The following is a 12,298-nucleotide window of genomic DNA, read 5'->3' on the forward strand; positions in this document are numbered from 1 at the left end:
CGCGGAGATATTGACAAAATTTTAGGTTCTATGAATTGTTTGAATGTTTATTTATGTCTATAGAATTCAAATTCTTGTTTGTTGCTCATTTTTAAGCTATTGCATAGCTTCTATCGCGGGCCTTGAGCGCGGGGACCGAATCGAGAAATTCCGTAACGAAAAAAACCTCACGCTCCCCACTCCGACGGGCGCGGAGGTGTGGCTTGAAGGCATAGCATGCAATAGCTTTACCGCGGCAGTACCCGAGTGACACACGTCTTTTTGAAGTGAAAACTTCTTTAGCGGCGTTGAGCACTTTTTCTGTAATGGGTATAAAATCTTAAACTCGCGTCAGGACACGTGACCTGATCGAAAAAGCGTAAGACGGATACCATTCCAAAATATCAAACATGCTCAACGTTAATAATCAAGTTTTCACTTCTGCCGGCACTTCCGGAGAGCAACCCGTCTTTTTTTTAATCTCGTCCACAGACCTGCGCAGCTCCGCCAGCTCGGCCTTCAGCGTGGCGGCGAGGTGTTCCCGGGCATGCTCCTCACGCTGGGCCCGGGCGGCTACACGCTCGGCGTCACGCTGTAACGAGCTATTGCGTTCACGCTCCATGTCCAGTTTCGATTTTAGTACGAGGATTTCACCCTTTAGACGGCTTGTTGTTTCCATCTGTGCGATAAGTAATTATTTACAACGTTTTAGACAAAAACACGTGCAGCAAGTAACAAAATAATAAGAAACAAGAATATGAATTAGATATTTTAGTTTTATAGCGTTCAAATGCTTTATAAACACAAATTTAGCTAAAGACGCGGGTTCAAAACCCGCCTCGTGATATACTTAAAAAAAACTTCTATTCTTAAAAAAATAATCTTATAATCCGAATATAAATCAATTCTTGTAAATAACTTTACACATAAATTATTTTCAAATCCTTGTTTGTCCAAGTAAAAATGACTAAAATTAATCTATTTTACTGAAATTTACTTTCTATTAATTGAAGACCTTTGAATTCATGGCAAAACATTATTAAAATATATAATTTAACAGATCTCACCTCCACAGCAAGCCTGTCATCTTGCCCCTTATCCTTCGGCGACCTTGCTTCCAACAAAGCTAATCTAGCCAATAAATGCTGTTCCCGTTCCCGCAGTTCGAGCTCGGACTGCATCGCGCTTTCCAGCCGCCGCTTGAGGATCGATATCATACTTGTGTCTTGTTTCTATACCGAATATAAACACGTTTATAAATGAGGATTTTTAGATCAACTGTAAAGTTTAAATGGTAAATAGTAAAAATGATGTATAGGTCAATAATACTATCTATATTTTATACCAAATAAAATAGATAAAAACTTCGTGTATAAAGAAAAGTGTGCAGTGAATGAATGTTATAGAGTTTCGTCTTTTTGTTGTTTTACAATTCTGCACTATTTTTTTGTATCTGGACCAGTGATGTGTGTCACATCTGACATGTTACATCACTTTTTTTTTGTTTTCGCTTAAATTTGTCCACTGGCAACACATACCTCATTATTTTTTTTAATTTTTACCTGTAGTGCGGTGGCCGTGTGTTGCTGAGCGTCCAATAGTAGCTGTAGCCGCGCCGAGTTGTCACTCTCAGCCTCTTCACGTAGTTTTAGTGCTTCACATTCTTCCGTGAGTTTGTCGCGTATCCTGTTGGAAATGTTATTAATTTATTGAAAAAACGCTAATGAAATTTTTTTATTAATAATGTTTGCTTTATCAACACGTTTCTTCTACACTGTTTATTCAACTATTTAAACAAAAAAGTTTATTGTGGATGGTATTTGATGTCTTTTTTTTTTTCATTTGAATTTTTATATATTTTTGTACAAAACCAGGTATAGTACCAGGTATAGTTCTTCAAAAAATCTAATATTTCTTACGTGTACATTGTACAAGTAGAGTTCAGATTAAAATAGACACTTTTCTAACACCTCTATAAAAATAACCTTACTTTTGAACTCAAACACCCAACCTGTTAAGTTCCCCAATGAGCGCGTCTTTATCCCTCAGCCGAGCCTCCAAATGTTCAAGCTGCAGCTGCAACTTGTCCGCGTCGGCTCGCGCGCGCTCGTAGCGGTCTGATGATGTCGAGTGGACGCTCGATGTTCTGGGTAATAGAATAAAAATATTTTAATGGTCTGATGATGTCGAGTGGACGCTCGATGTTCTGGGTAATAGAATAAAAATATTTTAATGGTCTGATGATGTCGAGTGGACGCTCGATGTTCTGGGTAATAGAATAAAAATATTTTAATGGTCTGATGATGTCGAGTGGACGCTCGATGTTCTGGGGAATAAAACTTGACTTAAAATCAAACCGTATATATAAAAGAGTTGAAAAACTGTGTTTCGGTTGTCGGTGGCTTCTCCCTTTCAATGTTACGGTAAATTTTTTGAAAATGTATGGATACATTGTGTATAGTGTTGTGTGTTTGTTTGTTGGTAATATAGATGTTAAATAATTAGTTACCAAGGTTTATTTATGAGGGGAATGTTCTTCATCTATTAAAGTAAAATAACACTGTTATAAAGAAAGTATTTTTTTTTCATACAATGGTCACGCACATTTTCACCAAATACTATTTATTTAAAGTTAAACAAGTTAAATGTTAACTTACTTAGATGAGTCGAGAGCGAGCCGGGGTATTTCTTCTTGGTCGTCACTGCTTGCTGACAATATCTGCAACAATATCACATAAAATTACACTATTAAAGGTTATATTATTTATTTATTTATTTATTTGGAGAATACACAGGTACAATTACAAAAATGATAGCATAGCATCATAGGAACATTAGGTATTTAAATCTAAATTGTAAAAATAACAATTTAATTGTTTCACTCACTCGATGGCACGTCAAAATAAACCCTAATAGCACAGACATAAAGCCCACAATCACATATTTCCAAACCTAAATTTCTCACACATCGATGCCACGCTAATATGAACCCTAACTACACAGTTCTAAGGTTCAAAATCACCTGTTCCATAATGTCCTCGTCCAAATTCCTTGAATGCTGCAGTTGCACACGCAAGGCCCGCTCCAACTCGGCGGTGGGCGAGCGCACTGAACGGGACCGCGGGCTGACCGCCATGCCTGTGCCGCGGAACCTAAAATATACGATCATTTTATATATGTGCTTATGGAAACTTTATTTGACAGTGAAATTAATGCGCAATTATAACGAAGTACAAATAAGTTATATTGACAGTGTACATTATGATTCAATTTATGAAAGTTTTGATTTGAGATGTATGATAAGTGTATTAGAAATATTTTTCCACTGCAACTGTTATTTTGAAAATTAAGACGTCAAAAAAAAATAACAACACACATTATTCAACATTCATCTCTCACACATCACACAATTGAAATATGGTTTATAAATAAAATATCATTGCTTAAGCTCCAATATGAAGCTCATTAAAAGTAATAATTACCTCTCAACAAGTTCCCTCATATTACTGAGCTCGACCTCTAGCTCCCTGCACCTTTCGGCTTTGCCTTTTAACTTTTGCTTCAACTCACTGATATTGCCTTCTTCTCGTAACCTACAAATAAATACTTTTTATATGAGACTTCTAAACAGGTCCAATAAGTTCTTTTACTTGGTAATCAGTGTCTCTGTAACCAAAGATGGTTAGGAAGACACATAAGGATACTTTTGATTATATTTTTTTTTCAAATATCGTAAACACAACGTAACTAACGTAAACTAAATCTACTATATTACTACTACTATACTATTACGCAAAATTTTCTACATGTTAATATGTACCTCGACACCAGCACTTCCAGCTGCTCGGCGAGCTGCTGCTTGTCCCGCTGCAGCAGGTCCAGCTCGCGCTGCAGCAGCTGGTTGCTCCCGCGCAGCTTGTCATACCTGGACACCAGCACTTCCAGCTGCTCGGCGAGCTGCTGCTTGTCCCGCTGCAGCAGGTCCAGCTCGCGCTGCAGCAGCTGGTTGCTCCCGCGCAGCTTGTCATACCTGGACACCAGCACTTCCAGCTGCTCGGCGAGCTGCTGCTTGTCCCGCTGCAGCAGGTCCAGCTCGCGCTGCAGCAGCTGGTTGCTCCCGCGCAGCTCGGACACACCCTGCTCCACGTCTGCACTGCGCGTGGCGGCTTGGCTGAGGCTGCTCTTCAGCTCTGTCACGTCTAACTTCGCTTTCGCTAGCTCGAAGGCCTGGAAAAACGACAAAACAATCATAACGTTTCTAAATAAATAGAATATTTTTTAGTAGAATGAAAAAGTTATGGAAAGTGTAGAAATATTATAACAAAATATGTGTTTAATTTTTATCTTCCTCAGAAAAAAAACTGAAGGTCACAAAAGAACCGAGATTTTTTGTTCTTCAAAAAATAATCTTTAAAATATTTTAACCACTAACCATGTGCTTTGAAATAACACCTTATTATAAATGAAAAAAAAAAAAAAAATAAAATAATCAAAAATTACCTTATCATTTAATTCCTTCTTGTTAAAGTCTAGCTCGTGCTGCAACAGTGAGATCTGCTTTTTTATCTTGATCAGCTGCTTCCTGTCATCTCCTGCTTGTCTGTCTGGTCTCCTCTCCTCGAGACTCTTATTCCTCGGCGATGGACTTCGAGACACCATCTTCAGCTGCTCTTTTAATGACGCTATTTCACTATGATACGAATTTATATCCTCGTGCAATATCTCAATTTCAGCTTCTTTGTCTTTCAATTGGTCCGTCAATACTTTCAATTCCTCTATTTTTGCTGTAAGGTCACTGTTTAATGAATTGAGCCTCTCCCGTTCACTTTCGCTATTCTGCAGTTTTAAAGATGCGTTCTCTTGTTCTTTTTCTATTTTAGACAGTCTTAGTTTAAGTTCTTTGTTATTTGAGCTGAGTTGGTCATTTTCTTCGACCACTTTAGTGATGTCACGGTTCAATGCAACCACTGAATCTTGCATTTGGAATAGTTCATTAGATTTCTCTTCTAGCGCTTCTTTAAGGTTGTCAGCTTCTTCTGTTTTATCGTTAAGTCGTCGCTGTAAATCGTCAAGCCTATCTAAGTGCTGATTTAAACTATCAATTTGTTGATTTTTCTCTGAGACTAACTGTTCAAGCTTCTCTAATTCGGTAACTTTATCCCTTAATTGTTTATTATCTATTTCATGTTTCTCTAAACTTGCATTTCTGTTATGCAATTCATTAATACGAGATTCTAATTCAGTTATTTTTCCAGTCAAATTTCGCTTTTCTTTAGCCAATTCTAGTATCATGGTTTCACGTCTCAGTATGTCTTCTTTAAGTAAATTAAGATCTTTCGTTTTTTCATTTACTTCTTGTGTTAATTCTGCAAGCTTTTGTTCGAGCAGTTTTTTGTTTGAAGAAAAGTTTTCTAATTGACTCTCGTAAAACTTCTTATCCTTTTCCATGGTCGCCATAGTATTTTCTAGAAGGCCTTTTAATTCCTCGACTTCTTCTTTTAGCGCCGGGAATTCACACAATTGTTCTTCAGCATTTTTCAATTCCTCTTTACAATTTTCTAATTCTGTTTTAGATTTCTTTATTTCGTTCTTTAACTGCGATAGGATGTCAGGGAAGTTTTCCTGTTTCATATCTAACGTTATTCCTAATTCTTGCAACGACGTAAAGTCGAGGTGCGTTTTTATTTCCGACGGCTCCAACGAGAAGTCAATCTTCTTCGGTTCGACGCTTATATTGTTACTATCGCTAACATTTTGATTGGGATACATTGAGCAATTGTCTTGTATGTTTTGAGCGGTTGAATGTTTGACACTCTCTCCGAATTTGTCGATAGTGCCGAATATGGTTATTTCGTTGACGTTTCGTTTGAATTTGTGGCTGTTTTGAGCAGGGGTGAAGTTGGCCGGGAGAGATTCGGCTCGCGGTGAGTACGCATCGGTTTCGGCGTTGTCAATGTTCAGTGAGCTCATGTTGGGGAGCGGCACGTCGGGGGGGAGCGTCTTGTTCAGCGTCTTGTCTCGCGTGTCGTAGGGTGCACCCGTGAGACTTGAGTTGTGCGTCTTTAGCTCCGCGCGTCGCATTTGCAAGTCCTGCTCATCGTATTCCGATATAGACACAATATCGCTTAGCGTCCGTCCCGATGTTTTCGCCTCTATAATTTCACTTTTTTGATTATCTTCGCCTTCCAATTTGAGAGCTGCGGATGAATCACAGACTGAATTAGTGGGCTAAGTCTAGACGTACGCGTTGAAGATAACCTACATTAGCTTTTGGAGGGTCGCCAAACGGGCTCGGGAAACTAGTAACGAAAAAAAACTAACTGATTGACAAACAGTAATTCAACGAGGACTCAAATGTTTAGTTCATTGTTTGGCACAATAATTATTATTAGTAAATTTGAAACTTTATTCAAAATATCAAGTTATAATAAAAATAATATATGTAATTGTTTTGCTAAGTTGTAAACAATTAGTAATTTAATCTACGTTTCTAGTAGTTAGCTCAGAATAGTAGTAGTAGCGTTTCCGTCCGAAATCTTATATATAAAAATGAATCGCAAAATGTGTTGGTAAGCGCATAACTCGAGAACGGCTGAACCGATTTCGATAATTCTTTTTTTATTATATTCCTTGAAGTACGAGGATGGTTTTTATGTAGAGAAAACGTAAATATGTACCACGGGCGAAGCCGGGGCGGACTGCTAGTATTTTAATACAATTAATCCTATTTCCCTCGAACCTAGATTTTTAGCAGGCTAGTTTAAGCATTTTGCACACTAGCTAGTTGCACCGAGTGAGTACCCTATTGCCACATTAAACACTCTTTAGTCACCACATACCCCAAATGCTTCAAAAGTGCATCACGATCAAATCGTGTCGATTTTTGTGCTGTTTTTTTTCTATACTTTAATGTATGTCTTTTCAATGAAAAACTAACCTGACATGATGTATCAAAACCTGTCGTAGATTTTGTAATAAAAATCTAAATAAAAGTGGAACTGTGTGATTCTGTAAATCTTTACTACAAATGCAGTTCCATCAAGAGGTATAAACAACAATACAAAGTATAAATTATATCAATAAATGGTTACATTATGGTAGGGATAAACATAAGAAGCCAAGGTAATAATAATTTTATATAAATGATGCTCTAATTGTTTTTAATTTTAATTTTCATCTTGTACAATTCTATTACATTGTAACTTCCATATGGGAACACAATATGTCCTGAAATAAAACAATTTTATTTTATTTTATTAAAAAAGGTGTTATACCCATAATCTGGTTGAGCTGTTCCTCCTTATCGAGCAGCAGGTGGTGCAGCCGCCGGTTGGCGCTGTCCAGCTCAGCTGCTGCGGCCTCCAGCTGCCCGACCCGCGCCTGCGCTGCGGACAGCTCACGCTCTAGTATCACCACTTTGTCTTTTGGGTTGCCTGGTGAAAGATGGGTTGGGCGTTAATTTGTGGTATTTGAAGTGGTATGTAAATATATGTTTATAGAAGTGTTATGGCGGTAATTATTCAAGAATTCATGAAAACTACTGTATTTTACAATGTGTTACAAAATATTGACATCAAAACAAATTTCAAAGATAAACGTTCCATGTTATTTTCCTATTGAATTTTTTAAGTTATAAATAATGTAAAATTGTATTCATCCGAACTTATCTAACACTAAACTTTTTATTACTCACAACACTTGTGAAATAGTATAAATGACATAAAGTACATACATGTGTTACCATAGAGCGTGGCGTGTTGGTCGCTCAACTTCTCTTTCTCTTCTGCAATCTGTTTCATTCGCGCTAAATGCCTATCTTTAGATTCCAATTCTTCTTTCAGTCTCTGCACCTGATATTAGAATATATAATTAACTAGCGGTCCGTCCCGGCTTCGCCCGTGGTACATGTTTACGTTTTCTCTACATAAGAACCATACTCGTACTTCAAGGAATATAATAAAAAAAGAATTATCGAAATCGGTTCAGCCGTTCTCGAGTTATGCGCTTACCAACACATTTTGCGATTCATTTTTATATATAAGATTATAATGTTTGATATTCGATTTAAGAGAATTAGTTAAAAAATTGATTTATAATAAACATATTCGTGCATAAAAATTTCGTAAAAAGTTCACATTTGAGTTATTAACTCATTACCATTAGTTATTTCACTAAATAAACATATCATTGTCGAAAAACACTATTAACTTTTATTGAAATGTAATCTAGTAGTGGAATTTACATTTGTGTCTTCTTAGCGCTCTAAGTACTTAAAGACTGTAATTATTAGCGGTTTTTTCGGAACTTTTGAATTTTGGAGCTTCTATGACACGTGGCTACTTGTGCCACAAGTGAGAGTGCGACCCACCTCAGCGGTAGCATCGTGCAGGCGCACGCCCAGGTCGGAGGCGGTGGAGTGCGCGAGCGCGTGCGCGTCGTTGCGCTGGCGCTGCAGCCGCGCCGCCAGCGACGACACGCGCAGCGCCTGCTCCGACATGCGCGCCTGCAGCACGTCGCGCTCCGCACGCACCTCCTACACACACATCAACATGTTTTCGCGCTATGCACGCACCCCCAAACCACAAATGTGCTTGTTTTAATTGTATGCAATTTGTAAAAAAATACGTGTGAGGATATGGAAGTGAAAGTGACACCATTATTTTATATTGATAACAGATATAAAAGATACAAATAGATAAATCATATTTAAGCAACATATAACTTGATATGCAAAATAAGGACAATGCAGGTTCGATTTGCGGCGGGAATAACTATAGGTACTAATCTATACTTAATATCATAAAGCTGAAGAGTTTGTTTGTTTGAACGCACTAATCTCAGGAATTACTGGTTCGATTTGAAAAACTCTTTCGGTGTTGGATAGCCCATTCACCGAGGAAGGCTATATATCATCACGCTAAGACCAACAGGAGCTGAACCACGCGGGTGAAACCGCGAAGCGCAGCTAGTCGTAAATATTGAACCGAAACTATACAAATCGAAGCAACAAAATTGTTATAAAATCAAATGCCATGAAAACCCGAACAAACACAATTGGTGAGAAAAATAGAAACACCATGACATTAAGGCTGCAGTCTAGCAAAATTGCGTTTTCAACAAGTTATTTGACAATTTTTTCCCGGCTAATGAAATGATAAACTGAATTTTTTTTTCTTGTTTATCAATTAGTGTTATATACGCAATGCGCGTGAATTTTTTCACATTTATAAAGTTACTTTATGTTACCTTAATCAGGCCTTCAAGATAAGTCTCTTTCCCCCAAAATCATTTCGAGCTAAGTTTGTGCACTCACTACGTTGCAACCGATTACAATTTACATAATCTGATCAGCGCATTATTATCCTTATATAGTCGTTATTAAAAACTGCTGAATACAATTGCCGAAAAACTTATGATTTTCTTAATTAGAGCGTTATAAATTCATTAAATTTCCCATTTTTTGCCTTACAAAATCGATTGATAAATACTGCTAAAAGTTATTTTTTCCATTAATTTATTCGAGTTGGTTGAAGACCAATGAGTATTAATCCTTTAAAAAATTTTTTTTTTGAATTTTGATAATTCTTTAAATATTAAAAAAATATTTAAAATAATAAGGAAAAATCCTAGCGAATTTCTTTAGTCGCGCTCCTTGGGCCGGAGCGTTCTGACGTGTGCTCTACGCTCGATTTTCCTTCATACCGAAGTGAAAGTTGCTCTACTTCATTAAATTTAATATTTTTGTTAATTGATTATTTTTATCTTAGTTTTGTGCAAATATTCGTATTTTTAAACATTTGATTTCGATATGGAAAATAAACGAAAAAAATACGCGTGTAACTACTAGAAAAAAAATTATCTTCGAACATAAAGTTAATGAAACCAAATAGATTGCAAAGGTGATTGGCAACAATTTCTTTATTTTACGGGGTGTCAGTAAAGGGATGTATATATATTTCTTTAAAACTAAAGTAAGCTCATAAATTTTCTTATAATATAATTTTTTTGAAATTCCAAAAATGTTTATTTTTCGTTTGAGAAATACGAAATATAATATAAACTTGTATTGAGAACTTGAACTTCCCAAGTTCATCCGGGGAAATCCCCATACGGGGAAAATGATTTGTTTACTCCAAAATTGATCCGAGGTGTTTTAATTTTTTCTTCTAGTCATTTTCAACGTAGCGGCATGTTGTTTGATTATTAATTTTGTAACTTAAATACAGGATGTTGGTTTTATATTCTGATCTTACAGACGCGCTGACAAATTTAGTCCACCATTTCTAGTTTAGTCTAACTACACAAGATAAAAAGTAAAACAACTAAAACCCAACTACGACAAAAAACGACGCTGAAAAAGTATAAAACAAAAGTTAAATTGATGAACTAATAAAGAAGCTATGAACGAAAAGATGTGAATTATATGCAATCAGCCCATGAATACAGGTAAAGTCACAAGCAAATGCTAGTAATATATATATATTCAAAATGTGCAAGTAAAAAGCTTTCAAATGATACCAAACACGGCATATTTATCTTAACTTTATTTTTTTACTCTGTATGTTTTGTCCGCTAGAGGGCGCCACATTAGATTTTGTGAAACCCCATATAGCCTATAACCAGCGGACAATTAAGACGCTTCTAATGATATGTCATTTGTCGAATTCTGATAAGTAGTTTAGAAGTTACGAGGGAACAGATGAACATACATACATACATACATACATACATATATACATACATACATACATACATACATAGCCTGTCAAAATCATAACCCTCCTTTTGCTTTGCCGTAGTCGGGTAAAAACTACCAAAAAACTCTAAGTACCAATATTAAAACGAATGGATTATCATCACATCATCAAAATTCAGTGGGGTTGAGAACTAAACAAACAGAAGTAACAGAGACGCGAAGAATAAAAAAAGAGGACGAAAACGATAATTCGTTGATGCTTTCCCTTTTCGACGTATTGTTAGGGTACATCACCAATCTGTAAAAAACAAAACTGATGATTCCCAATTGCTGATTAAAAATGAAAAACAAATAATCGACAACAGTGGTGAAAATTTGCTGATCACAATGAAACATCCTTCAGTGGTAGCAGATTTACTCATTTAAAATGTATCGGTGAACAGCGTAAAGGAGAGGAGGACAGGAAAACATTATGAATGTGGATGGTGGATTGTATACAGGGTGTAAATGTAATCGATAAGTATGTGCAGGCGATTATGACGTTATTATTGCAGGTATCAAAAAACTTAAAACTGATATCGAAATTACTTTACCTAATGAGCAAAATGACAATAATAACTTTTTAAAAGTATAACGAGAAATATCTAAAAAATTTACTTTATACACTCCCATATCAAAAAGGGAAAATGGGACTAGTAGAAGTTAAATGTCTAATTCCGGCAAAAGACATGAATGCGGAAGATGCGGTTAAAAAAAATTTAATATTTGAAATACAATGCAAAAAATAACACTTTTGTCATAGATAAGAATCATGACTATTTTTTCCAAATTCAGGGACAACTAAACGTTGCAGAAGCAGAAGTCTGCTTATTTGCTGTTTGGACTGGAGTGAATCATTCGTTAAAAATAGAATATATAAAATAGAATATATAAAAAAGTATGTAACGTAAAAGTATGCAAAATAAAATGATGGACCATTATTGGATTTTACATAAATTGCCTACTGTCAGAATTGATTGATTCGAGACTTCAGCATTCGATGCCCATCAAGGACCCATCCTATATCATTCAAGCGATTGAAAAAAAAGAGATAAATCCAGTGCAACCGATAAAGCATCAGAATGCTAGCAAAAGATTTATTAGGTTTATCAATATAAATCTATATTATATGTATTATACATAATACATAATATAATAAATCTGTAGAAGACGCGAAGACTGACATCCGCGCGGACGGAGTCGCGGGCGGAAGCTAGTCAGAAATAAATATCTTTTGTTTTCATTTGCGTATTTTTCTATTTTATAATTTTTTAACACAAACATTACATTTTTTTTATTAAATACAAAATTTGTTTATCCGTTTTATTAGTTAAACTGAACAACTTTCACTAAGAAACTTAGGTCGAAAAAAATGCATTTTGTATGGAAAGCTTATTTTTTTTATATTTCGTCCAAATTTCTTTGTAAAAGTTGATCAGTTATATAAACATGAAGTTGAAGATATCAATAGAAAGTATTCGCAAATTTTGTGTACTGATAAAAAAAAAATCACCCGGTGTAATTTTCACGAAAATTGTTTCAAATTGTCATTTTTGGTACTTATTACGAATATTAAATTATACG

General features: G+C 35.9%; 1 protein-coding gene across 1 annotated transcript in view; it reads right to left on the bottom strand.

Moving 5' to 3' along the window:
• LOC149900952 (uncharacterized) overlaps nucleotides 1-12,298 on the bottom strand; it is a 78,326-nt gene that overhangs the window by 6,315 nt on the left and 59,713 nt on the right. Inside the window, exons 20-31 of the mRNA XM_090111887.1 lie at nucleotides 8,348-8,512; nucleotides 7,712-7,829; nucleotides 7,254-7,412; nucleotides 4,480-6,176; nucleotides 3,800-4,206; nucleotides 3,462-3,572; nucleotides 3,002-3,131; nucleotides 2,637-2,698; nucleotides 1,991-2,125; nucleotides 1,542-1,665; nucleotides 1,047-1,211; nucleotides 474-658 (exon numbers count right to left, since the gene is read on the bottom strand). Coding sequence (XP_089968013.1) covers nucleotides 474-658; nucleotides 1,047-1,211; nucleotides 1,542-1,665; nucleotides 1,991-2,125; nucleotides 2,637-2,698; nucleotides 3,002-3,131; nucleotides 3,462-3,572; nucleotides 3,800-4,206; nucleotides 4,480-6,176; nucleotides 7,254-7,412; nucleotides 7,712-7,829; nucleotides 8,348-8,512 — 3,458 coding nt within the window. The remainder of the gene's footprint in view (nucleotides 1-473; nucleotides 659-1,046; nucleotides 1,212-1,541; nucleotides 1,666-1,990; nucleotides 2,126-2,636; nucleotides 2,699-3,001; nucleotides 3,132-3,461; nucleotides 3,573-3,799; nucleotides 4,207-4,479; nucleotides 6,177-7,253; nucleotides 7,413-7,711; nucleotides 7,830-8,347; nucleotides 8,513-12,298) is intronic.

Source organism: Colias eurytheme, chromosome 17 (genome assembly GCF_061535395.1).
Source record: "Colias eurytheme isolate Ceu_HAF_F1 chromosome 17, ilColEury1 Martin Lab GWU primary, whole genome shotgun sequence".
NCBI classification, from domain to species: Eukaryota; Metazoa; Arthropoda; class Insecta; order Lepidoptera; family Pieridae; genus Colias; species Colias eurytheme.